Source organism: Anser brachyrhynchus (assembly GCF_964034855.1).
Source record: "Anser brachyrhynchus genome assembly, chromosome: 6".
NCBI classification, from domain to species: Eukaryota; Metazoa; Chordata; class Aves; order Anseriformes; family Anatidae; genus Anser; species Anser brachyrhynchus.
The window spans coordinates 20,679,649-20,706,726 of record NC_137700.1 but is presented as its reverse complement, the minus strand read 5'-3'; the positions used below and the strand labels follow the sequence as shown (position 1 = coordinate 20,706,726).

The 27,078-nt window shown below is 45.7% G+C and overlaps 1 protein-coding gene across 3 annotated transcripts in view; it reads left to right on the top strand.

Annotated features, from left to right (window-relative positions):
• MICU1 (mitochondrial calcium uptake 1) overlaps positions 1–27,078 on the top strand; it is a 97,026-nt gene that overhangs the window by 21,286 nt on the left and 48,662 nt on the right. For 2 of the 3 annotated variants that reach the window (XM_080598373.1, XM_080598372.1), the window contains exons 5-7: positions 7,929–8,112; positions 13,504–13,666; positions 22,352–22,395. In XM_080598373.1, the coding sequence (XP_080454499.1) occupies positions 7,929–8,112; positions 13,504–13,666; positions 22,352–22,395 (391 nt within the window). The remainder of the gene's footprint in view (positions 1–7,928; positions 8,113–13,503; positions 13,667–22,351; positions 22,396–27,078) is intronic. The other variant, XM_080598374.1, reaches the window with a different exon arrangement.

Below are 27,078 nucleotides of genomic sequence, written 5' to 3'. Positions count from 1 at the left end.
GGGCGCCAGATGTGGCCTTCCAGATGTGGTAATTGCACGGCCCGAAAGCTGGTAGCCCCGTCTGTCTGACCTCCTGTGGTCTTCCCCTGCTGTCTGCTTTCAGCTAAGAGCAAGAGAATGAAGCAACCTGAAGGGGTCTCGTTTTCCGCAACAGGGGATCTTGTGGCCCTCGTCCCTTTTCCAGTAAGTCAGTGAAAGATTTCACACTCCTTTAGGTACCCAAAGCAAGATTCCCTGCATTTAAATAACTCCATCTTGCAGTTAACTATCATCATCCAGATTCTTGAAGCATTTTTCCTTTTTTTCCCCATGGATTTGCTTGAGTTTGTCTTCATTTCTAGGCAATGTGAAACGATCGTAGCCCTTGGGCACCACCACTTCCCTGAGCTCTATATTTGCTCCGTGTTCTTGTGTCCTCCTCGCTGGAAATGAAGATGGGTTGAGTAGCATGGTCAGGTAGACAGAGGCTGTGCTGGGTGCCTGTTTTACCTGGCCGTGGCGTGGCAGCACGTGCTGGGCTCTGTGCACATGGATCAGCTCACCGATTTCTTCTTGCTCCTTGGGGCTGCACCAGTCGTTGACGCAGCAGAACCAGAAGCTGCGGTGACAAATGCTGTCGTACCTCTTCAGCTAATGGCTTGGTGCACAGGTGTCAATGAGAATTCACGTTCTGAATTACTAACTGGGTGCTGTGGGGTCAGTCTTGCTTAAAACTTCTTCACGATGCTTAATTAGTAATACAGGCTCATTAAGCTTGATGGAAAATAATGTGCTTTAGTTTAATCAGCTTGTGTTGACGTTTTACATCGTTATAGCAACCTGACTTGTCTGTCTTCAGAGAAACTCTGCTGTCAAGGAGCTCTAAGTAAATAAACACCAAGAGTCAAACATCACATCGGCTCTTCCTGAGTTGCGATGGGATGTGTGTAATGTGCCTGCTAAACCAATGCTGCGTCCTTGCAAGCGAGCCACGTGGCTGCTGAAGGTGAAAATACACGTAACGCACACAGCTTCTCCGAATTACCGCCTGCCTCGTCTGCTAGCTCTGCTTGGACTGGGGCTTGTCGCTCCCCTGCTTCATGGCAAGGACCCTGCTCCGTGTTAGATTTCTAGAAAGCATTGAGGGCAGAGAATCTGAACATTGGGGAAATTGTTAATTGCCTGCACTGTGACAAAGGCTCTGCGGTGTTCCTGGCTCAGTGTAGGCTCGTGCCCACTTTCAGCCATTTCTTTGCTTTTTATTAGGTTGGAGCTCACCAGCTTGTCCCTCCAGCAGGAGTGTAGGCTATGATGAATTTACTTCATCTGCATTTTGGTAGCCCGTGAGAAGTAAGCTCTCTGACTCTGGGGAAAAATAAAAAAAAAGCTAAATATTTGTTATTTCTGCCCTGCTAAATATTTAATTTGTGGCTTTTGATTGGATAAGATTTAGAAGAAAAAAAGATGCTGAGGAGGCTGATCAGCGACCTAGGAGGGGCTGCGCTGGTGCTGAAAAGGAGCAATGTTTAATATTGGGACTTTATCCTCTAGGTCATTAATAAAAGGTGGCGTACGGCCAGGAATTTGGCCTTGTCAGGGCTTGGGAGAAGCTCAGCCACTTGATGATGATCAAACGCTTGTATTTGGATTCCCAGTTTGTAATTGTTTGGCTATGTCATGTTGATTTTTGTTGCTCTGCTTTATTAATCACAGTATCACTTAGTAGCAAGAGGAATACCATATGGGAACTTGCATTTATGGCTTGAATGTTACTGTGATTATCAAGAACACTGGTAATTTCATCCAGAAATGACATTTATTAATGTCATTATTTAGCGTAAGACTTGTTTTCTGGATGCCCTTGTCACTAAATTCTTCTTACCCTCCTTTAATTAAAAAGTCTAGCAGGCCTGTCGTTACACCTGTAGCCCTGTTAACTTGGTGTTATTAATACCTGGAAAGAGGAAAGGATTACTGAACATCAACAGCAGTCAGGCACGAGCTGGCAGCCAACTTTTGTTAAAACTGAGCTTTGTGTTTTTGCAAAAGATTTTAGCAGTGACTAAAAGTGAGGCAGAAAAATACGTGTCTGTAGTGTTGCTGTGTAATGTAGTTAAGTGGAGAGAGCCTCTGGGATCTCTCTGGAGATCAGGACGTACAGAATATAAGCCATTATATTTCCAAGTGAACACTTCCTTTGTTTGTATAGTTCTGTCACTTCCAATAACCCAGCAAACTGTCTCGATTTATTATGCATTCCTTGCTGCTTTTGATAACTTTGGCAATAAAAGGCCCGTGTTCTGCTGGTTGTTGCTTCCTGCTTGGGTTTTTGTGTCCCTTACCAGTCCTGTACGGTATCTAGCTTGGAGTTTATATGGAGCACAGCCTTCCTGTGTCTTTTCTTTCCCTGTTTCTACAGGGGCTGCTTTTTCATGAACTGAAGTTTTGTTTTTTCACTTGTATCTTTTTGTAGTCTTGGCATCCTCTCACCCTTGGGTATAAGCTTTGAATATCCAAAAAACCAATCTCAGCAGTTGGCAGTTGTCATTCCAAATCTCACTTACTTGTCTCTTCATCTGGCTCAGTTTGAGCTGTAAAAGTCAGGTTTGTGCAAGCCTCAAGTGTACTGCTTTGTGTTTACTGAGGGCACCTGGAAAGCTTTGCAGAATTGGAGTTGTCCTCCCTTACTTTCCCACCTAAGGTATTATTTTTCTTGAAAGCGAAGACTGGTGACTGAAGGGTGACGAGCTTGCTGTCTTTAGGGAGGGCCAGGGAAGGAGAATAGGATACTAGCTCTGATCGTACGGAGCCCACGTGGTCGTCCCACCTCGTGCTGCTTGCTGTCTCTGCCAGCCTCGCAGCTTTGCAGAATTATCTTGCCTTGCAGGACCACGTTGCACCATCTGCATGCCCAGGAGCAAAGACGAGGGGAGTTGCAGCAGTGACTGAAAGCTGTCGCTCTTGGGGAAAAACCTATCAAGCCTGTCAGCCTCTCAAGTACAACTTGGATTAAGGGAATTTCAAATGAGCAGCACACCTGGGAGGTGAGGAGAGCAGGCTGGGCTTGATTTGCTCTGTGTGCCAGGTGAAGCTGAGCTGCAGCCCTGCACATCGGTCAGCGGCAGCCTGGGGGCAGCTGCCTGTGTCCCACTTGGGGAGCTCCCTTTGGAAACCTAAGCAGTGTTTTGTGGTTTAAGAACTAAGAACCAATGTGATGCCACTTGCCAAGCAAGCCTTTTGCAAAGCAGTTATTTTCCTCTGCAAGTTGGCAGGAAGAGCTGTCTAAGGAGCAATGTTATCCTGTGTGAGCCGAGTTAGCTGGTAAGACTAAAATGGTTCAGGTTCGCTTTCTTCAGAACAGTCCCCTCCAAGGGGCTTGGAGCAGAGGTGTCCTCATGTTCTGTCCTGTCTTTCTGCGCCTGCGTGCTGGTACCAGTGCCTAAACTGGGCTGCGGCGGAGGGGAGTGGGAGGGAGCGTGAGGAATCAGCTAGTCTGCTGCCAAGGCAGGGCTGGGTGCCTCCTGCCTGCTCCTGACAGGCAGCTGTCTCACCTATTTTTAGCACTTTGGTGATGGAGAGAGCTGTGATGGAATAAATCCTCCCCAGCAGCTGATTTCAGTGCTTCCCTGTCCTCACGTTAATCAGTCTCTGTGTCTGTGTGTGTGTGTATACACAGGCTTCTCCCTCTTCCCCGTGGGTACAAGTCTCTTCCCTCGTGTCCTGAAGCAAATCTGCTTCACGTCGTGTCCTCACCAGTCCAAGCTAAGTCGTGCAGCAGCTGTTTTATGTATATTGTGCTTATCTCAGCTTCCTCTTCTCCAGCTTTCTCACAGCAAGCTGACCTCCTTAGGTCAGCTTTCCTCACAGCGTGTTCTGGACCCTTAACCAGCTGTTCTGGACGCCGAACTAGCTGTTAAGGACCGTTATCCAGCCCTGCTCTCTGTTGTTTTTTTTTCTGGCTGGTGCAGCTTTTCCTTGAAGGCACCTTCAGTGTTTTCTGCGGGACGTTCCTGCTGCTGGCTGGGTGGAAGGAAGGCTGTGCACATCTCGCAGTTTATGCTGCAGTTTCCTTATGTTCTTGGACCCCCTTTGGGCTGTGGCTAGTAACCAGAGCTGTCTCCTCCATCTAATTTTTCATCTTAGACTGGAATCTGTCTTAATTTTGGTGTGCTTTCCTTACAGTTCTGGCCACGAGCTCTCTGTGCGAACTTGTATCAGGGCCAAGTTCTGTGAGAGTTAAGGAAGGAAGGATGCAAGGTAGTAAAAAGTTCTGAGAGAGGGACAAAGTCCTGTAAAACTTGGCTGCGGATCTTCATTTTAGGTTAATATCCTACTAATCACTGATTGTGGTTGAGCTGGGGATGAGACAGAGCTCCTTGCTTAGCCTCCCCATCCTTGGAGGATGCATAATTGTGTATCGTATCTCCAAACCAGACAAAGCTTGCTCTCTCTTGCATTTCAGTATGAAAGCCTGAAGCTTTACATGGCTTTAAACCTCCCTTGGATGTCTCCAGAAGAGATGTTTACATGCACAGAGCGTAGCAGCTCCAGTCTACTGAAGAACACAGCTGTCAGGATTCCTCTCTCCTGCTTCTCGTTCAATGGCAAGGTCTTAGACGACTCCTGGATGCCCAAGTTCGTGATAATTCCCTGTTTCCTTCTCAGAATAAATAGCATCTGGTAGCTAAGTACTTTGCTGCTGCCTTCAGGATTAGAATAACTAAGCACTGTTATCTCTGGCACAAAGCTTTGTTATTTCAGCACACTGTTCTGCTTCTCTCTCGAAGGAAAATGCTTTAACGTGAGGGATTGTGACTTCTTTAATTAGTAAAATCGTAGGCTATTTAGCCAGTCCCTGGTATGAGTCCCAGGATCCTTCGTGGATGCGTGTCCTATGGTTGCACGTGTTTGGCTCCCTCAAAGAACAGTTTGCAAAGTGAGAAGCGAGCACTGAGCAGTCAGCTGTGGTGGGTAAGTGGCTTTCTTTGACGAGGATCAATGCAGTCTTAGGCTCCGTTGTTGGCCTTCTCCAAGGATTAAAAGAAGAGAGTTGGAAGTAGGTGGGAAATACTCTTTGCCTTCAACTTGGATCAGTATGGAGGAAAAACCTGAGGAGACCAGAAGGTTTGAGGCGTGGCAGCTCGGATCCAGGGCAGGTGTTCTTCGTGGAGAGAGGCTAGCAGCTTACCTTGGCACACAGTGAAGTGAGTCTTTATTGTTTTCCTCTCCCTTTTGCCTAGAAGCTATAAGAGCAGGCATACATGCCTCGGGGAGGGAACAGGGCAGGAAAACCCTTCTCCCTGAAAAGGGACGTGGAGAGTCTTCGCTTGCAGATGGCAGTGCAGCAGGGTGTGTTACTGGAGCTGCAGGGCTCTTCCAGCCGTGCTGGCGGCTGCACTGAAAGCCTTGATGGACGTTGCAGGTGATGGAAGCCAAGAACTTAAACAGAGGGTGATTGTGCAGATGTAAAACACGTAGTTGTACGTGCAGAGCAGATTCTTCCGTGGTTAGTTCAGCGAGGAGTTTGGAGTTTGGCCTGGAGGTGAGGAATAACAGTTTAAAGCCTTGCTTGTGAAGTAGGCTCTGAATTGTGCTTTTATTCTCATCTCTCGTTTTGCTTGTGTGGTGGGAAGGTGTTCCATCTGCAGAGGAGAGTTAATTACCTGGATAAACTAAAGGGGGTGAAAAAAGCCAATTGTATTCACAAAGCCTGTGTCTGCATCACAGTAGCCAACGGGCTTGACAGCGTGATGAATTGAAGGAACGCATAGGCTTTGCTGAAAACGTTTGGTTTTGAAGTTTGATCTGTCCCTTCCCTGGTTTGCTGACTGTCAGTCAAGCACTGCAGGAGCAAATCTTCACTGAGACAGCTGTTCTCCAGCATGTTTGATACAGGGCAGCGTGGTTGTGTAGCCAAGCAACCTTTTCTACTGCTTTTCTGTCCCCAGGACCGTTTCCCAAGAGATTCTCGTGCGGCTTCTTATGACTGGTGCCTCCCCTATAGAAGGGCTTTCCTTGTCAGTGCAGCTGTGTTAGCCTCTGCTGGCAACAGCTTCCTCAAGCAAACTGCAGTCAGCCCAAACCACAGCTCAGCGAGGATGTGCCAGTGCTGATTAAACTTCCAGGGAAGGCTTCAGGAGAAGTGCCAGCGTGGACTTCATGCTCCAAGTGACGGATCAGCTGCCTGGCTCTTCTGGGGCATTCATTTCTTTTCTTCAGGGTGCTCACAGAGGGCCCAGGCTTGGATCCTGTCTCTGAAAAAAGGAAGGTGGTTCGGTATGTGAGAGTGTAACTGTGCTCCTGAAGAAGCAGGGCGTGCAGTCACTTAGCTGCTCGCTGCATATCAAGCTGCTGTTCAGCTTGAACCAAATTTGGTTCATTGGAAGTCATGAAGGTGGTGTTTTGCTCTAAGTCTTAAGGAAATCTTTTGGCGAAGGAAGACTTGGGAGCTTTTCAGAAAGGAAAGGATGGCAAGTTCCTAAGTATGCTCTTAGGTAGCTTATTCTAGAAAGCTTTGTTTCCCATCAGTGCACGGGAAGGATGAGACTTTTAGCCCGTAGCTATTAATCCTGTAGTCGTGAACTGGTGGTGAATTGTTAGGTGTTGGGAAGGAGTGAGTCCTGTTTATCTTGGTCACGTGTAAGTTAATTGAAGGAGCACCAACCCTTGTTTCTTCTTGGAATATGGCGTGCTGAGATTGCTGCCGAGCTGGGTGTTGCTGGGGAGATTCACACAGATTTTTCGTTCAGTTTTGCACACTGTATCTGTGTTTTCCAGGCAGCTGGCAGGACGAAACGTGCACATCCTTTTGCAGACTTCCAAGAGCTTGTTTAGCTTCTGGCTTTCTCTGAAGGCAGCTTTTCTGAATAAAGTCCCATGTTGACTTTGTGTTGTAAATAACCAAGTTCATAGTTGAGGGAGTACAAAGCATCAGCCCTCTTCTGAAGGCTGCTGAGCAGCATGAGTCCTGTACGCTGTGTTGAGCCCAAAATAAATCACCAGGAATGCAAAAGTGAAGGCACCTTAGCTGAAGTCAGAGGCAAGCCAGGATGATTGCCTAAGCTGTCAGAGTCCTTTAGCAAGCGAAATAATTTGTCAGTTAGCTTTGTGACATGTTAGCATATCCTTGGAGATGATAAATTCTCTGCTGGTGATGTCTGAGCTCTGTCTGCTCATAAACTGCCTTACAATAAGACGTAGGAAAGCTGTGGCGTTGTTTGGCTTATGGGTTGATCGTGCTTTTAATTTAACCACCCCCCTGCTAGTTGGTTAGTCTTCGAGTTGCTCAGACAGAGCAACTTCAAGTTTGTCTTAGGCTATGGATGGTTGCTGAAGGCTTTTGTATCTGAACAGGAGCAAGGGGTCCTTTGCTCTGCCTGCTGAGCTATGTTGCCAGTCGGGGGATAAGTGACTTCAGTTTTGTTGTTGCAAATCCTGAAGCACTGGGATTTAGAGAAGTCCCTGACAGAAGAGGGAGATAAGGAAATAAAACAGCTTGCCACCTGTTAGAAATCAAAAAAAAAAATTGCTGAAACAAAGAGCCTGTTCTTTTTGAATCCTGCAGTGCTGTGGTGGAACGCTTCTGTCATTTTTATATAGGTCTTTTTTGGGGAAAAGTGGAATTGAAAGCTAGAGAGAAGTATTAAATCCCCTTCCCAATCTCAATCTGTGTAGTTTTTGGGAGAGGTTACAGTAGAGCGAATTGCTCAAACTGTCTTGGACAGAGAAGAGTTGCTGTGGTTATTAGGCTGGTTTTCAGTGTGCATGGGGGAAATCTGATCCGAGTGGGGAAATACACTCAATAATCCAGGGAGATTGCTTTTTTTTTGCTCTGCAGTCATCCATACTGAACTGCAACAGGTTTCATTCAGGGAGAGCCGGGCAAGTTTGTGTAGCTTTATCACCCCTCTCAGCTTCCTAAACTGGTGTTTTCTCTTTGCTTGTCACAGAGCCTATGCAGAAGACTCATCCTCTGTGAAACACGACACGAGGACAGAGCCGAGCGAGAAGGGGAAGCACCCTGAGGAGGAGGAGAGCAGTGGCGATGAGGGTGGAAAGGCCGTCGCCTCAGGCAGCGAGGAGGCTCAGGCAGAGGGGAAGAAGAAGAAACGTTCGGGCTTCAGGGACCGCAAGGTGCGGAACTTGGTGATGTTACACCTGCAGCTGCTGCACTGCAGTGAGCGAAGGGAGAAAACGTGCACAGCATCTTATTTGTGCTTGGTACAGCATGTGTTGAGCCTGGCTTGTGGTCTGTACCTGTCTTTATTTTCTGTGGGACCTTGGTATTTTGGGAACCTGCTTTCTTGGCATGATATCCTGAGCTTCTTTGGGTCAAAGCCTGCCTTTTTGGGAAACACAGCACACACATCCTCTGAGATGGGACCACCTGCAGTTGAAATGCCCACCTCTCTCTCTATGAGTCCGTCCATGTGTAGGTGTTCATAGGCAAACAGGCAGTGTGTGTAGGAAGGAAGCAGAGGATAAGTGTGGAAGGGAGGGTTCTCCAGAATGGATGCTTCAATTTTTCCTTCAATTACTCCACATAAATACAGTTGTTGAAATACATGCCCATTTAACTTTCCTATCAGGCATGTTTTCAAGAGGAGAGAAGCCTGAGTAATGAGTTGTACCATCAACTTGTGACCTGCGTTCACTCTTGGGTGATCCCGAGAGCTTTGGGCTCTTCAGAAGTGCCCGACGACTGGTTTGGTACTATCTGTTATTGCTGTTATTACAAGATGTACAATTTGGCCTGATGGAGAGTCCTGTAAGAGAGTTGGCAGGCCACAGTATTTTATTTTTTAAACCTGTCTGGATGTTGGTTTTATTGGGCTGTGCTTGATTTAATATCTCTGCAGTGCCAGAGAGGAGAACGGGAGTGTGTGCTCTTCCCAGTTCTTTTTCTGTATGGTTTGCTCCTGATGATTATTTTTAAGACCGTATCCTGGAGGCTGCATCTCATTATATGTTAAATTGTGGATCGTTGTAGGGTGGCTTAACGGCTTTGCATAAAAAATAACTGTTTTGTTTGAAGTTGCTGAATCATATCCTGTTCTTAGATCATACAAGTTTCATTGTCTGGGGCTACGAACTTTCCCTGTTGGGACATTCTGGTGGCAACTCAGTGAAGTTATGTTGCAAGTTACTACACTAAGAATTCAGAATTGTCCGGGGAACGTGAGTTCTCAGCTTCTCGTAATTTCCTTGGCAAAGGGGTGTCAGGCAGTCTGACAGCTTCAGCAAAACTTTGACTCTTGCCAGAAGTAGACTGTTGTGTTTTTTTTCAGTGTCGACGGATGGAGGCAGGCTGCAAAGAGCAAAGATATGATCCGCCTTCCTGCACGCTTCTATTTTTCAAAAAGAGCACTTGTTAATATAGTGAGCATAATGATTGGTTCGTCTTACGTGGCTGGTTGCTGTCGCTGGGGAAGCCAGGGAACGTTTGCTTGCCAGCAAGGACTCTTACTCCAGCCGTTAGGAGACGTGCCTACGCTGACCAGCTCTTTCCTTCCCATACTAGGCGGGGAGGAATGTGGCTCTGCTTTCCAAGTAAGACACGAGCCAGGCGTGGAGGGTCCCTTCCAGTCCCTACATGACTTGGGAGCAGCAGTTTCCGTGGGAAGAACGCAGATTAAAACAAATCTCTCGATCTTTTTCAAATAGAAGCCCGTCTCTCTCCAGCCCTAAGACCAAATGTGCCTTTTCTGAACCAGGTGCTGGTCTTGCTGTTGCTTCATTTAAGGCAGGATGTGAGCGGTGGCCTGCCAGGTGCTGAGCTCTGGGTTTGAGCGGATCTGTTGCGGGTGGTGTTTAATCAGCAGCTGCCCTGGTGACTCAGCCCAGGAGGTATGTTTGCTCTCTACTCTGATGCAGAGTGAGGTGTGCCCTGGCTCCTGACTCAAAATCAGGGCTGCTTGCAGGGCGTGCTGCTTCCCCTGCCGTTCATGCGTGTCACCTAGGGAATTCCCAACTCTTCTCTGTTACCAAAAAAAGAAAAAACACAGCAAAACCCCTTCCAGATCTTCCTGTTATTAACTGAAAATAGTGTGGGGTTTTCCTTGAGGACAAATACTTTCAATTAAGCTTAATTTTAACACGTGTTATCCTAGTGTTGCTTTTAATGCAGTTGATCAGCGGTGAGGCAATAAATTAGATGTGACGTTGCTATTTTGGGCAGTGATTCAGCGAAGAGGAAGCCGAAATACAGATCACTGGGTGTCCGCAGGAGCTGGTGCTGGGCGGCGCATGGATGAGGCCGGGGCACGTGTTGTGATGCATGCTTGTATAGGTCCTCTCTGCACAGGGCAGGAAAAAAGCGAAGTCCTTTTATAGTTCAGAGGCTAATGAGCAGGAATACATGGCGTGAGCAGGCTGATTTATTACTTTCCTAAAAGAATTTGCATCCTTTATCAAGATGCGGTTGAACAGCGACTGCTGGATCCTGCAGGTATGCTGCCTCAGGAGTCTTAATTCTGCTGAGACTTCGTTTTGCTGTGCACGCCACTAGGCATCCCAATGCAAACGAATCCTAATTAATCAGCCCTCCCAGCACGCCCATGGTGTGCAGTGAAGCCGGACAGCCCGAGATCCCGTTCTCTTGGACAGTCAGGGAGGTGGTGCTCTGGCAGTGAATTCAGATCCTAATTAGAGCTTTATTTTTTATGTCTGCATGGGATTTTTTTCCTTTTAACACAAAGCTTAGCATCAACACGACTGCAGCGGTGCCACACAACAGTGGCATCAGCTTCGTATTGCAGAAGCGATTACTTGCTCATCTTCCTTCCCCAGTACGTGCTCTGTAAGAAATGCCGTAATAATAATAAAATAAATGCGTGCTTGGCCAGGGAAGTGTCTTGGAGCCTCTTGTAGGCAAGAGGGTTGTGGGGGAGGGCTGTCCAGGATGGTTTTATCAAGGTTGTTTAGAATTAGCTTAAAAACCTTCCGAATGGGGGTGTGCTTAGCACTGGGGCTTAAACAGGAGAGCTGTTAATGCTCTGCGAGCCCCAGCCATCCCTTTCACGAGCTGCCCTTGTGTTCAGCCCGGTGTGGGAGTCAGAGGGGTAGGTCGTGGTGTGTTTGCTAATTTTTCCCAGTTAGGAAGATGATGTTAGCAAAAATGAGGTAATTGTGAGTTCAGCTGTGGGCAAAAGGAAGACGGATTGCTGTGTTTGCTCATCTCTCTGGGAAGTTTGGGAAAGTGTGATTTCAGTTGTGATGAGAGCAGCCTGCTAGATGCTGAACAGGTGGTTTAGATCTGACTTCTTTTCTCCAGACTGAGTTACTCAAGCTGCTGCTTCATTATTGCTTTTGTGAGCCACCTCGTGCTGCTTGTATTCCCTGGAGTGGGGTGAGAGAATTGGCAGTGACCTTGCTGGCCCAGGAAGGGGGAAACGGTTGGGCTTGGTACCTTTAGTGGGAGAGGGACAAGTGCAGAGCCCATCTTCCAAAACCAAGAGCAGCACGTGACAGGCTGTCAAGCAGAATCTCAACAAGATCTTGAAACAGAGGCAGAGCAGAGATCAATCGTGGATGCAAAGGCAAGTGGGATAAAATGCAGTGTGCTTTTGCTGCCAGCAATACCAAGGGTAATGTTTCGGGTGCAAGAGCTGAGTTGTTCAGCAAAAGTGGTGCAACCCATGTGCTAAATGAAAGCACTTGGTTGTGCCTTGCAGGAAATTATTCCTCAGGCTTGGAAAATCAGGAGTAATGCAAAGTCTCAGGCAAACAGGAGAGCAGGCTGCATGGAAAGGGTGTCGTGGATGAAGGGAGCTGCCAGCAGTGGTCTGCCATGTCTGCTCCTGGTTCTGCCGTTGGCTTTGGTTGTCCTACTGTGAGGTAGGAGCACTTATCTGCGTTTTGGCTGATCAAGTTGGGTGCGGTTTCACTCCTAACAAGGTCAGGTCATGCTACAGGAAAGTCAGAGGCAGGCCTGTGACCACAAGTCAAAAGATCACTTTGGCGTACTGAGGTGGCGCCTGTCGGGTGGGGATTTAAGCAAAAAGCTTTTGGAAGGAGCTGGGAAAGTGCGTGTTGTCATTTACTGGGTCTGGCTGATAGGCGCTATCTGGTAACTCAGCGATAAAACAAGTGGTCTTCATTCAGTCCCCGTATCTTAGAGGACCTTGTGGACTGAGGCAATAAAAATGGGATTAGGTTTGTAGGTGCAAAGGCTGGGAACAGAAGGAACAGGTGACAAAAACGTTGTGTGAAAAAAAGAAGAAAAGAGGAAAGAGGGAGCTGGTGTAGGGGTTGATGCAAGGGTATTTCTGTGGTCCTGGTGGGCTTCATTATGAAAAAAAAGCTACGGTGATGTTAGGAGGCGTGGGGAGAATGTGTGAGATGATGTCAAAGCCATATCAGTACCTCTACGGGTGCGGGTGGGACCTTCTGACTCATCCCCCAGCCACAGGCTGCCGGAGAGCGGAGCTGCACTGCGTGTTGAGAGGAAGGCTCTGTGTTCCCTGGAGGGATTAGAAGCCTCATTTCGTCCTAGAAATATGAAAAATTAGAGAGGGTGTTTTCTTCCTGATAAACATCAGGGTGGAGAAGTTGTTCAAGTTAAAGGACAAGGCTGAAACAGGACCAAAGGAGTAAATTATTTACAGATGCCTTGGCAGCACCCTTGATCTTGCCTGGTATCTTCCAGCTGATTGTTGTTTTTTGTTGTTGTTTTATTTTGTGGCTCTTGGCCAGGAGTACTGAAAGCTTCAAGTACAAGATGGACTGTTAAACAGGGTGTATAATAATGCAGAAACAACAAGCTAAACTAATAAGAGAAGTCGTCTGCTCTAACGCATAATGAAGTGTAGGGCTTTGTGCCTTTTTCCCCCCTAGGTCGTGATTTTGATTACAAAAGCTTTGTTCTCTTTGATTAATTTTAGTCATATGTTTTGGGGAAAATAGTTCTAGGTGCAAAATCACTGCTGGCAGAGGTAGCAACTGGCAAATTAGCATGGAGAAGACTGGCTAACAAACACTTTTGCAGAGTTTTGCCAAGGTGCTTGGAAAGAGGACAGAAGAGGCTCGATGACCGAGCAACCAGCTGTAGCTCCAAGTAATTTTTTCCAAGGCCCAGCTTGAAAGGGAAGTACTTTCCCATCTCTTGATGATTTTTTTTTTCTTTCAGTTCATATATTAGTCATGAACCAGACCATTCGACACAGCGAATTTGGTTAGAAGTGCTGAGATGCTTTAGATTAACCAATTTGATGTTAGTGCTCTTTTATGTTATACTTGAAAGTGTTTTCAGGGTTTTTTCATTTGACTCTTCGTGATGGCAGAGGAGAAACAAAACTCACCACTAGTGAAGGCTCATAGTGTAATCCTGTGACACTGGGAGCTGTAATGCCAAATTTCCTGGTACCTCAAAGGCTGAGGGTAGGGATTTTTGACCCTTTCAGCATTATTTGTGTTGCTGCTGCCCCCAACCTTGTTGCAAAACCTTCACAGACTGGTAGAGGCTGCTAGTTTAGGTGTCTGGGGTGGAACTGTGCACGTCTCATGCTGGTTACGTTTAATTCCCAGGTGATGGAGTACGAGAACAGGATCAGAGCCTACTCCACGCCAGACAAAATCTTCAGATACTTTGCCACTCTGAAAGTGATAAATGAGCACGGCGAATCTGAGGTTTTTATGACGCCGCAGGATTTCGTGAGATCGATAACACCTAATGAAAAACAACCGGAAAGTAAGTGATGTATGTGTGTGCTGATTGCAGAAACTAACCCAGCAAAGGGCAGTAAACTCTGCAGTCTCTTTTTACCTGATCCTCAAATTTCCCATCAAACAGTTACGTTGTTGAGTATCATCTGTCTCTATGTTGACCCGTACAGCACAGAAATGGGGGCTTGCTCTCCAATTAGTGCCTGGGCTGCTGCCACAATAAAAAAGTGGTGTTCTCAACCCAGGCTTTATGCCAATGGGATGAAGTGCAAGAGGACAAGGGAGGTGCAATGAACAGAGGAGGAAGGCAGAAGGCTACTGACGTACGAGGCAAACTCATCTCTCCAGCAGAGCCTGCAATGTGTCCGTGCAAGCTTATAAGTGTTTGTCTTGCAATGCTGCCAAATAATGTTGATAATTCAAGTTTGTAAGTGTTGCTCTGAGTTCTTGGGAGTTTTGAACCCAGGAGTGCTAGGGCTTAGAAAGCACCTCCTGAAGCTAGCATGCATATTTAATAGAGAAAGATTACTTTCAACTGAAACACTATAAGAACTGTTCCTAAACCTACAAAAGGCAGGTGCTTTGGCAAGGGAAATTGAGGAATAAAGGAGTACAGGTAGCTTCATATGCCCAGCTGTGCTGTGATGCTGCCGGCCAGGGTGGGCCTAATCTCTGCCTGCTTCAAATTCCCTGATGTCTGTGCTGGAGCACGTCCGTCCTGGTACCTGGATGGGTCTGGGAGGCAACAGGCTGGAGAGCAGATGCTGCTTTTCTAGTCTGAAAAACTGTCTTGAGCGTTTGAGAGGCTGGGTTTTGCAGGGTGGTGGGAGGGTTTTGCTTATCTTCTGTTTTGGAGGAGACTTGTATTGTGGGTGAGGTGTAGGGAATTGGATTTATTAGTCTCCCACAAAGTATCTCAAAGAACGAAGCACGTTTTGTCAAATTTAAACTCCTCTTCTCTCTGCAGGCATTAATGAAGAACCTCAACCCCCAAATGTCCACTTTCTGAGAGTGGGGTTTATATACAAACTAGGAAACTGTTTGATGTCTTGTGACAGCTGCTGAATAAATACTGCATCCACTTGTGCTTAGAAAACAACCATGTGAAGCGTGCATGCGGGAGGGAAGGAAGAATAATCCCATCATTACCTTAGTGTTAAAGCATGCTGGTGAATTGATATTAATGTCTTCAAGTCTTGAAAATGGCAGTAGTTCTTCATATTAATTACTTGGTTTCACCTTCAGCGATGGAGTGGCTTGAGCAATGAACAGAAGATAATGTTCAGAGATACTGAAAATGCATTATGATTTTACACATCTGAAGCTCTTTGAGTTAGTACTTGCAGTAGCACCTGGCTGAGTGTGAGGCTTCCCATGTAAGTTATTTTTTGTCAGCCTGCTTAAAAATAGAAACCATCCCATGCTTAATTTTAAGCCATTTGATTCTCCTCTTCTTCTACCGTGTAATACGTGCAGTTGGTGCTTTTCAAAGTGTGCACAGAGAATGTGGAAGAGTGCCCAGCAACGTCCACTTCGGTGACAAGCAAAGGTGAATAATTTCAGTCCTACAAGCAGCTAACTTTCCACCATAACTATTATTCAGGCTAGGTGAGCTGCTTAAATGGTCCTGTGAAGCCCATCATGGCCTTTAAGTGCCTGCAAAAGCTACCAGTCAGTGCCACAAAGCAGCCTATAAGGGAAATTACCTTCGTGATTGATGGAATCACTCTTGGAAAGTGGAGTGAGATGGAAGATAGTGGGCCTTGGCTGGTTGTAGGCAGCTTTACAGCTTGTTGGCTTGAAAATCCGACCACCGTTACTGTTGTGGATTTGCTTGCAGACAAAACTAGCTTATGTGTTCCTTATAAGCACTATAGATCATGCCAATCATGGTAAGTGATTTTTAAACATGTAATGAACTCAAGAAGAATAAAATGCTTAGTGCTACAGTAAAGTCAAACTAGCCATAACCTTGTTCCCAAATGTTTTAAAAGCTGGTAGTAAAAGAAGATAGGTCTAGCTTTAAAACTAGAAATTACATTAAGACAAAGACTGCTACCTGCTGGCTGATTTATTTTTGTACTTAACATCCGTTCTGTACTTTTGACTCATAGGAAAATCTGGATCATAGGTTATTGAGGAAGTGCTGGGGCTGCTTTCTCCCTTAGTCATGACTCGGGTGTGCCCTCCACTGGGGCTGGAGCATCCTGCCTTCATCCCAGGGCACTCCTTGGAAATCTCCATCAGGTGGTGGCATGGCCTGCTGTAATCACAGGTTAATGCTGGAACTGAAATACTGACTCCTCGCAGCCCTACTGACCCCAAGGTTTTCTGTGAGAGGTATTATGTAGTGTTTTTCTACAGTAGGCCTTGAACGTGGATTCCTCTGTTCCTAATCCATTCAGTTTTAAAGGACTCACAGCGCACAAGCTGCCAGTTGCCAGCGAGTGCCTTCTCACTGATGTCTATGCTATTTTATGGAGGGCAAATACCATGGAATAAAAGCCACATGGAATAACACAGTGCGTCTGAGTGCCTGCTGCACTTAGTTTTAAACTGCTGATCTACAGAGAGGTCTTACACCTGACAAATTTCTACAGATTATGTATGAGAAAGTTTGATTTATTGTCAATTAAGTGTCAACTTAATTTTAAATTCTCTTGTTTGTTTGGGGAAAATGAATGCTAACTCATCAACTCGCATAGATTGCTTTCTCTTAATAGTTCAGTAAAACTTTCTGCCCTGGCTTTGGCTTCCCGTTTGCTCACAAGCAAGCAGAGAAGCTGTGCTTGACATGCTCCTGCCCAACTGGGAAGTGTCTGCCACAGGCCAAAGAAGAATGGCATCCGACTGGGAAGCTGCTTGAAGAAAAGTTGTTGTTGTGCTGTCTGTAAAGTCCAAGTGCCACCAGAAGCGTGGGCAGTGATAGCTGCTCCCTGCAGTCCTGTCTTTTTCCTCCCACCTTCTCTTCTACCCGGGAGGTGGCTTGGCTCCCAGGCTGTGTGAGCATCCTGCCTGGTGCTTATTCCAGCCAGTACCAGGAGTTTTTGGTCTTTGTGAGAAGGATTAAAAGAAAAAAAAAGGCTTTGTGTCTTACAGCAGCACACTGTAACAAAGAGATGCTACACCCAAACTGGTTTTGTTCATCCATCCTTGTTAATGTTCTGAGTTAACCCAAACTCCTGCTGCATGAAAGATGTCTTTCAGGATCCACCCCGCTCTGCAGTGGCTCAAAAATGTGAAGTCTTGGAAATGCAGAACCTGGCAGGTTTCTCTCTTTTTGCCTGCAAGGAACCAGGAACACGCTGTCAAAGCTGTGCCAAAAGCAGCAGCTGTGCCCTGCAACCTATGCATGCAGTGCCGTGCGGGAGGAGAGGAGCTGTGAGGAACAGGGCTGATGTCTTCTGGCTTGATCTCTTCAAAGTAGTTGATTGAAGAGGCCACGGTTGTTCAGGAGCAGGATTGTGGCCCTGGTGTACATTTCTGTAGAGTGCAATCTGTGGAAAATACGTAGGTTTATGTAACAAAGTATGTAAAAAATAATAATAGTTTGATTTCAGCTTCATGCAACAGGTATAGTACCACTGGAGTATGTAGAATCACCTTATGAAATGCTTGGTGCTGGACATAAAAAAACTTCTAATTTGGTTTGGCACGTAGCAAAAATCCCATGCTTCAGTGTGGATGCATAGAGGAGGATAGAGCTCTAGTGGCTGAACTGGAAGAAATTCTTTGAAATTCCGCACAGAGCAAGGGGAAGGGTGTTATTTGGACTGTGAAGCCTAATTCCAAGTTTCTAAGTGGTTTGTTTTTCCTACCTGGACTTAAAGAACAGCTGAACACTAGGTGGCTTCTGAATTGCCACAAAGCTGAGTGGTTTATTTGTTATTTTGAGTTAGATTTCTAACATACAGACCCGATGTTATGTGGAAGGAGCAGTTGTGAGCCGTGGTGAGTGCTCACCCCCTCTTGTGGTGAGGGGAAGGGCTCCTTGGGCTGGTACAAAGCCGTAAATGTGTGCAACTAGGATCTCTAAGGCTCAAAAGGAAACTAGGGGTGCCGAATTTGCCTTCTGGCTTGTTGCTGGAGACTTAGGTCTGTGTTTTCCCCTGGTACTGGAGAGGTCTGCAGGGAAAGGATGTGAGTGCGAGGAGGTGACTTGGTGGCTGCCTCCACGGAGCAGGAGGGTGAACAGGTGAGTCCAGGGGCTGCCAGTGACAGAAGCAGTACCAGCGGGTGGAGGTATCCGGTATCTCCAGTATAAACTGTTGCTCCTTGGCTTCATCAGAGGGCTGTGAACCTGGCCAGCGATGTCAGGAACATGTGTGTAGCAGCTTTCATGTCTGTCTGAAGCTGAGTATAGTTTGGGGAACTCAGCTGTCTACGCTGTCCCTCTTCGGAAGCCAAGCAATGTCCCTAATTTCCCTCAACATCACTTACACTCAGCTGTGGTGGTTATTTATCTGGGTTTTGATTCCTGCCGGGGCACTTGGCTCCTAGCAGCCCTTTGCAAGAGCGGCATGCTCGTTGTTTTTGCTGCAAAAATATCCTTCTTAGGCCAGGATCATCTCTGAGCCGTCATACTCATAGGAAACACAAAGCTGGCTTACAGCTTTGGATAGGAAAACTCAGTCCAGCATTTTCTCCTTCCCTAACGTAGCATGTTAGCTAGCAGGCTCCTCAGTCTTCTTAATTGGCCCTTTTGCTCATCTCCTTGCAAGAAAGAGTCTGTGCTCTAATAACCAGGGGGAAAGGAAGGAAGCTCTAATAACCAGGGGGAAGCAGTCGAGTAAATGTTACCCAAACAATGTGGAAAATCTGACAAAGGTATAAAGAGTTGAAAAGATTATTCCATCGCAGTGGAAAATTGTTGGCATCCCAGAGGAAATCATGATGGTTTCTAATTCATCTGAACTGTTTCCTTGGCATAACATTAATCGTTCTTCTGGAAGCTCGTTTGTTAAATAATTTTTAGACCTGCAATCTATAAACTGCTGCCTACAGCTTTCTTTCCAAGGTAACAAGAAGGGCTTAGTAACTGTTAGGTATTTAGCAGACATGGTAATTAGTTAGCTTTGAGTGGATCTGTGGAACACGCATTTTCGTTAATCAATAGAAATATAGCAAGCATTTGACTTTAGGTTTTTATTAGAGCTGAACGAGAGTAGCAGCAGGTTCGGTGTTTTTTCCCTTTATATCTATTTCCCTTTCTCTAAACCATCCCTCCTACCTCCAAATGAAAGAAGCAAGCACACACAGTACGGCTCTGCTATTGACCGGCCTCTTTCCCCCAGCGTGGCAGGCAGTGAGTGTAAGTCATTTTGATTTATTTGGAAACATTTTTATTTTTAGTGCTGTGAAACTACCATCAAACGACTAAGAATGGAGTCCTGTATTCCTAATATTGGTGGTGGAGTGGTGTCAGTCTAACCTGAAGCACCACTTAATGGTGATGCCACATCTTTGGCTTCTCCATGGCAGCTCCTGATTGTATTTTAGGTGCTGTCAGAAATCGTAGCAGTAATACAAAGTGGTACTTAAAGACCACAAATAAGCGGGCTATGGCAGGGGAATTTGGAAATCATTGCAAGTCGTTCAGGCTCCTGCAGAACCTGTGGCTGGGTAAGCAAAAGGAGCGTTGATAATCTGGGTACATGGTGAAAGGCAAGGTGTTGCATGGTGTTTGGTGGAAATAAAAGATGCATTTCAGGATAGGTCATAGCTCTGCGTTTGTTTCCTTCAGGAGGCTGAAGGAGCTGTAATGAGATCACGCTGAGGAAGGCTGTGGTCTGGGCTTTGGCATGGGATGACTTTGCAGGAGAAAACGCAGCCTGCAAAATGAGTTCATACTGGGCTCGTGTTCAAGCAATACTGCGTGTTTCAGACAATGTGCTAAGGAGCTGTTTCATTTCTCTTCGTAGAGTTCGGGTCCATTACCTCTTCTGAATGGCTTGCTGAAGGCTTCGTACCAAAAAATTGTTCCCCATCTCATGCCTCGGGTGCTCCCGGTGTTTTCTGTGCGTGGTGCAGGGGCTGTGTCATGCCAAAATGAGCGCTGGAGCCGAACTGGAGAGTCTTCCCCCTACCATCAGGAGCCTTTGTGGTGCACCTTGCCCTGGCTTCCAGCGGCAGGGGCGTTTAATGGCAGGCACCCCCCTGAAACAATTTCTGGCTTTCATTGTCATCTCCTGGAAGGAATCCTTTAATCCTCTTCTGGGAGAATGGCACTTCAGCCCCTGCTTCATAGCGCGTGCTGGAAAAGCTCTTCCGCTGTGAAGTGTGCCTATTAACTTGTGCTCCTGCAGCTCCTCAGTAATAGCCCAGCCAGGGGATACTTGCTTCATGAACCCAGCCTGCATGTCGTTTACTGAATCCTGCAGTGGTTTTAACTTAGCATGCCGCCTTTTGAATAACAGAAATTTAATAACTAATGTTCTTTGCTTTCCTTGTTCAGATTTGGTGCAGCGCTTCCGTTTTGCTGGCTCCCACATCGGCTTTCCAGCCTTATGCATACCTTGAATTTCTGCTTTAAAAGTCTTTGATGAAAAGCCTTTTGGTTTTTTGTATGTAATGTAAAGAAGGAAGAACACAGGTGTCAGGCGTGTTTGGTTTCCTTTTGTTCACTTTTAAGATTAAGGACTTGCAGAAAAACACGTAGCTAAACCTGTAAAAAAATACTGGAAAAGGGGAAGTGTGTGCAGTAAAACCGTGTGCCTTGAATGTACACATGCCTTTGTGGCTTAACTTTCACAGTTCTTGTATTAGCTTGGTCAGGAGCTATTGCAAGGGGAATTTTATAGATGAATTTAAGTGTGGAGCTTAGGTAATGCAGCAGAGAAGGGATATTGTGCATAGCTGGGAGTCAGGATGAGCATGAAACACCAACGTGAACTGACATTCCTGTGCTGGCAGTACGTAATGCTGTCTTCCAGTGCGTGCTGATACAGCGACATGGAAAAGGACAGCAAAAGTGACACATTTTTGTGCTGCATTTTGGGGCTTTTTAGGTGTTATTTGGCTGTTTATTAATAACTTCCTATATGTACATACAGAATCCTATACGGATTTGTGTATATATCAAAGAAAGTGCTCATTCGTCTTTTCTTCCCATTCATCTCCATGAACATCCATTCATTTTGGGTCATTTTGAAACCTGTTTGCATTCCTAACAGTGCCCAGTTTGAGGGGTTTTGCCATTAAGATGTGCCTTCTGTTTTTGTCTTTAACTTATGTCATTTTTTAGCATTCAGTGAGTATGTATACGATGCTGGCCTGTCAGGGATATGTTCTAGGGTAGCATCTAGTATATATGTATAAGCACGTTGTATTAAACAAAACCTGCCTCGAAATGTGACAGTATAGATCCTACTGCATTTATGCGCGCAACTTTGAGGAGAAACAAAATTCTTCTGAAGAAAAGAAGATTAAACTCAGAAAGTGCTTGAATATGCAATTTTCAGGCTGTTGTCAGGCATGCAAAATGGTGAGAAGGTGCTTTCTGGCTTGAATATTCACAAGCGCAGAAAGCCCTCTGACAGCTGTCTTGACCTCTGAAATTGGTGATGGGGGAGTTCTAGCTGCTTTGGTTCAGAAAGGTTGAGGAGGTCACCCTGGCGTGATGAGTAACTCCATTTTCTGCACTGTACCATTACGAACCTTTTCAATAGGTGAGAAGTGTTTTATTACCCTCCTTCACACACAGGTGATGCACCAGGCTGCTCACTGCTCCTCCAAATGAGATAGAAGAGGTTTTATTTAGTTTTTCCATCTTTTATCTAATTTAAGTTGAAACGAGCAAGCGATAATTATCATAAACAGTGGCAGAAAATGCAGAGGATGTGGCTGTTCCTAGGGGTTTTATTCTTCAGAGAAATGAAAATTGGCCCTCGTGCTCCTGAATTACTGGAAGCGCCTGGTTCGAGTTCTGCTTAATCTCTTCTCAGGATGCATCTTTCTGAATTTGTATTGCAAAACTCAAATAATTAATCTTTCTGATGTTTTTGTGATCTTGCTCATCTGTGCATTTGTCAGTATATGTGCAGCCTTCTGGGCATGGATGATTAGATGGAGGGCTCTGCTCCTTAACTCCGCAAATGGTTTTTTTCCCTTAGTAGGGGTAAAAAGAAATACTTTTGTCATGGTATGAGATTGAATTTACTAGTACAAATAACCTCCCTCCAAAATACCCTTCTAGCTAAAGCACTCATGAATGCAGTTGCATTTCTTCACCTGACTATTTATGAACAATTTGATATGAAAATACAAACAAGGCTTGGATTTATATGAAGAATTCCCAATTATGGAAACAATTCTGTTTTCCATTTGTGAACCATTCAAAAAAACAAAAGTTTCATTAATGTGCATTTACTTGGGGCATCGTGGGCAAAATCTTTACCTGTTAACAGCAGAAATCTCCCTTTCTGAGGTGGGTATTTCAGACTTGAGAGAGGTGCTGGCAGCCTTGCTGCTATTGTCCCTGCTAGATGAGGATTTTCTTTTCTGATGCTGTGAATTCTGATGCAATGAATTTATCTTTTGTGATCAAAATGCAATGTGCAAGGAACTAAAACATTTCTTTCACCTTGTACTTCCCAGTGGTGGTATTCACATTGTTTTACTTTCTAATCCCTATTGAACCAGAAAGCACAAGAAATGCTTGCTTTTATACTCCAAGACCATTTTTTAAAAATAGTTTTCTTTTCTCTTTCAGATCTGGGGCTGGATCAATTCATAGTGAAGCGCTATGATGGGAAGGTGAGCACATCAGACCAAATACTATTCAGTAGCCTTTGTAACCTAGAGTTCTTTATTATCTCAGTATAGGTGTAAATTCAAGTATTGTCTAGGCTTCCCGTTGTTTGATAGCATTGCAGTGTTTTTATATAATGACAGTGAATGAGAAATGCTTTTATGAAAGGGAACTTCACTCAGTGTTTACAATCAAAATGTTTCTGCCTCTTTTAAGTACTGGTACGCCAGGAAATTATATGTTGTAATCACATTTCCTCACTGCTGCTTTATGACCGAGAGCCCCATAAGCTATGCATTTTCAGGGAAAACTCACTTGACTCTTCCCTTCCAGATTTGTCTCCAGTTTTCTGGAGACGCTTGATTCTTTCTGCATCCCAAGCATGTATTTCTACCCCACCGAATACCCTCACTTCATTCCCCTTTTGAACCCTAGGTCCTTTCTGCAGTGGTACACAACTGTTCTGGATGCTTGTGCTGTCGTGATACGTGTTGGTAAAATGCTGAGCATGCTCTGATGTAGTGTAAATGGGGCGTGTAGCATTCGACCTGTTGTTATACAAATGGGAGACTTGATTAACCACACCATAAACCCCACTGGTACAGAGGTAGCTCTGGCCCCAGGACTACCAGCCCATATTGACTTGCTGCAGGTCACTGCAGGTTTGTTTTCCATTATATCACCGTGGGCACGGACTGGTACTGCAGCATTCAGCAATGTTTTCTTTTCCTCTGTGTCATCCGGAAATCAAACTTGCGTTTTTCCGAAGCGAAGTCAGCACCTGGTCCCCTCCTTGCTGCAGTGATGTACCTGACATGTCAGGCGCTTCCCGAAAGCTTCAACAAGGAAACTTGGCTTTAAAGATTTATGTACAACACAGCAAGGGCTGAATGCCTGCAGTTCCGTGTCTTCCTTCGTTTAGTAGGGAAAGGTAAAGAAAGGTGATCAAACACCTGAGGTCCCTGTCACCTGTGGTGTGCAAGTGTTCTGCTTACCCAGGCAGCAAAGCAAGATTTTGCATGAAAAACAGGCACTTGGAAGGTGGTGGTTTGGCAGCTGGTTTTGATGCAAAAAACTGAATCACAAAGACTTGTTTTCGTCCCCACCGCCACAATCACTGTATCTGCTTTTCAAGCTTCCAAAAAATAAAGTACATATTTTCTTTGCAAGGTACCGAAAGTTCCTCTGTTCTGTGGCTGGTTTACATCAGCTCGCTTGCATCGTTTTATCTTGTCAAGCTATCTTGTTCCTCCCTGAGGCTTTACATAAACAAGATTTGTTTGTAGGGCAGAAAAGCTGAAAGCCATGCTTTTTTTTTTTTTTTGCTAATAGTTCTTCTGTTCCTGAGCACTCTGCCATCAGTTCTTATACTGGGGACAAGATCAAGGCAAACAGTTTGGACTCAACTTTTTGTTCTTAAGTGTCTCAGCACTGGGGGCTTGAATCACGACCCCATCAGGGGTGATGGACGCAGTTACTGCAGAGAAGCCCCCTTGGTGGTTGAGGTGCTGTGCTTGGCTGGGCATTGTCAGCCGTGCTTTCAGGCTGTTGCCTTTCAGCGTGGTGAACATCTCTGAAGGGTGGAGCCCTTTGCACTGGTAGCCTTACACACTAACCGTCTTCCTCTCTGACCTGTAGACAAGTGAAATTGTTTTATACAACTTGGAGGTGTCAGAGCTGTGCTTGGACATCCCCGTGCTCTGAGCTGGGGAGTCTGAAAGTGAGGCAGCAGGCTTAGGGTACTGCAGCAGACTTCATTATCTTCTCCCGGGACCTATTTTTCCATGGTCTAATAACATCCTGGAAGCAGCGTGCTCTGCGGGAAGCGAAGAAATAGAGGTTCTTGTTTGGCTGGCTGTCTGCTTACAGCTGCCTTGGGACTGGCTGAGTCTGCCTCTGGCTGTTAGGGTCGTGGTAATGTCCAGGTGAGACAGGAATGGGAGGAGAGCGTTAAAAAAAAAAATTGGCCTTGGCTCTCCCTTGGTAAAGGAAGAAGCTGACAGTAGATTGATGTGTCTGATAGCATCTTCTCCTCGCTTTATTGCTTGCTTTGGGTTTCAGCTTAAAACAAACAACCTTTACTCGGTGAAGCACCACCTGAGGTGCTGTGAGACTGACCCTCCTCATCCAAGTTTGGGTCGCATAGTGGCACCTGAGGGATAAAACTCCTTTTGCATCTCTTCCTCCTTGCCTGTTTCCACCTACTTATTCCTCCTGGGAGGCAAATCCTCCTTCCTCTACCTGGAGATAACTTTCTCCAGCTGCGGCTCTGCCTTGGTGGAGATGCCGTTCTGGCGCTCTCGTTTCGTGCGTTGGCGGAGATGATGAGCTCCAACAGAAGGCTGAGAGGTCTGCTGTTCCCTTAAACGTCCTTACAGATGTCACGTGGAGGTAATGGGACCTGTGGCACAGGCATGCACTCAGAAACTAATAGGCTTGTGCACTGGAAATTTCCTCTGCCTTTTTAAGGTGAAATGATTATGAGCTTTCAGACAGACAAGCTGTGCTGCTAGAAAGTACTGGGAATATGCAAGCTAGGTACTGCTGAAGAGTAGAAAAGAGAATTAATTTTATTTCCAAGCAAAGGTTTGTGCCCAGGGTTGCAGGTAAATAATCTTTTTCACTGATTCTTTCTATAAATTAATAGAAACAGCTGTGCAGCCAGTTGCATTTTACATAAATAACACAGTACAGAGTTCCAAGTATTGGTGTGAATTTTGAGCATGAATGGTTGAGATGTAAATGCCACGCCATTAGGATACAGATACGAACTGCTCCTTTCACAGCACAAGTTTTATTTACAACTGAGTGGCTGCTGTGCAGTGAGTGGGACTGGTCTTGCCGAAGGATTTTCAGGGGTGTGCCTCTTTTGTAATTGTGTGGGGCTCCTGAAGCATCTTGCTGTGCATGGGATTGAGTGCTATGCTGAGACTACAATACCTCTTTTTTTTTCCCCTCTTCCTGCTCCTTTTTAGTGATAATTCAGAGAGTGGCTGGAGAGGGAGGTAAATGTTACTGCCTTATTAACGGGAGCTGGGCTCCTGTAATCTGAGCCTGGATGGTTTTCCTTCACTCATTATGAGACCGAAAACCCAAGAGACGTTCATCCAGTGAAAATCCTTGGTCAAATCTGTTTGCCTACATGAACTCAGTTTTCTCTGAAATGCTGAATGCTCAGGGAGGCAGCGCTGTCCCTGGCTCCATTTTTGTTTGCTTGTTTCACCCCCAGGCAAGCAAGCCTCAGGAAACTAGAGGATAAGAGGTATCGATCACTGTTCATTCAGTAGGAGGGAGAAATAAATCAGTTTGTCAACATTTCGGAGTGTTCATATTAAGCCTGAACTCTGTTTAAGTACCTTCCCGTGATAGGCATGGAGGCTGGTGACAGTTTTAGTGCAAAGGCTGATGTGAGACCAGGCAAAATCTAACTTGCAGCTTCGGATGCTGTGAAGTTAAGGTGCTCAGACTGCAACTGTTCATCTGCACCATTTTTAAACTGTTTCTTCCTCTTGCAGTAAATGCTTTCTTTAACCTATCAGCAAAGCACTGTGCTCATCAGTGCTGCAGCAGAAATCTCTTGTCCCTGCTGTTGTACCATCTTGAAAAGTGTCCCTCTTGTTCAGAGCGAAGTCCTGTTTAATTACAGATGTGCTGCTCGCCCCGTTGTGTCATGTGTCATGTCATCAGGGCTTCAGAGCAAGCAGTTTGGAGAGTGACATGGAGCTTTTCTTCCCGCATCAGGCTTTAAAATCGATGTGTTGTACTGTTTCACTACTAATTGCTTGCATCCTTGTTTAGCAAGATGATCGTGATAAACAAGCTCTCACGTTACTAAACAGAAGTCTCATAGCACCCGTCATGTGGCCTAAGCTTCTCTGGTGTTACACACGTTGTAGCATGGGGTTTGTTAAAAAATGTCCTTTTTCACGCACTGTTTACTTGATGTTCTCGTCTCACGTGTTAATGATTGACAAGCTTCATCTTCTGAAGTGATGCTGTTAGCAGTGGTCGTCTAAAGTGAGCTGCATGTCCACCTTGTTCAGAGCAAAGCCGTGCCCTGTCTGTCACCTGTGCAGATGGAGGGAGCCGCTGCTTGCTGCGGTCCCCATCCTGCTGAGCCACAGGAGGGAGCTTTCAGCAGCACAGCCTGAGCTAAAGGGGTGAGTGGAGGCAGAAAATGGATGTGGTGGAGGCGCAGCATAGAAAAAAACCTACCTGGCTTATTAGTTTCAATACTGAGTAAACTTGACTTGCCCTTTTCGTTCTCCTGTTGGGAAAATGTCTTGCTGCTGCTTAATATGAGCAAAAGTCCCTGAGTTACCAGCAACAGCTTGCCTTCATGCAACCACTGCTACAGGAAGTAATAGAGGCTTTCACTGCCCTCTAATTAAGCTTATGAATTAAGTATTTCCTGCCAGCAGTTGTATTTACATCCCTAGATGTTTTGGGATGCCCTAGAGTAACACACAGCAATAACAAAATGAAGGGAAGGGCAAATACTTGAGTTTCTGTGCCTAATTCTTGCAGAAATTTTCCCTCCCTGGTCAGCAAGAATTCAGGCCCTACCAGAGGTGGTAGGGTTGCCAGTAGCCTGCAGACATCCATTTCAGTCCTCACCACTTCACACAAGGGAAGGTGGTCAATTTCTAAGCATGTCTAGATGTTGTGGCTGCTCACTTACATTGTAA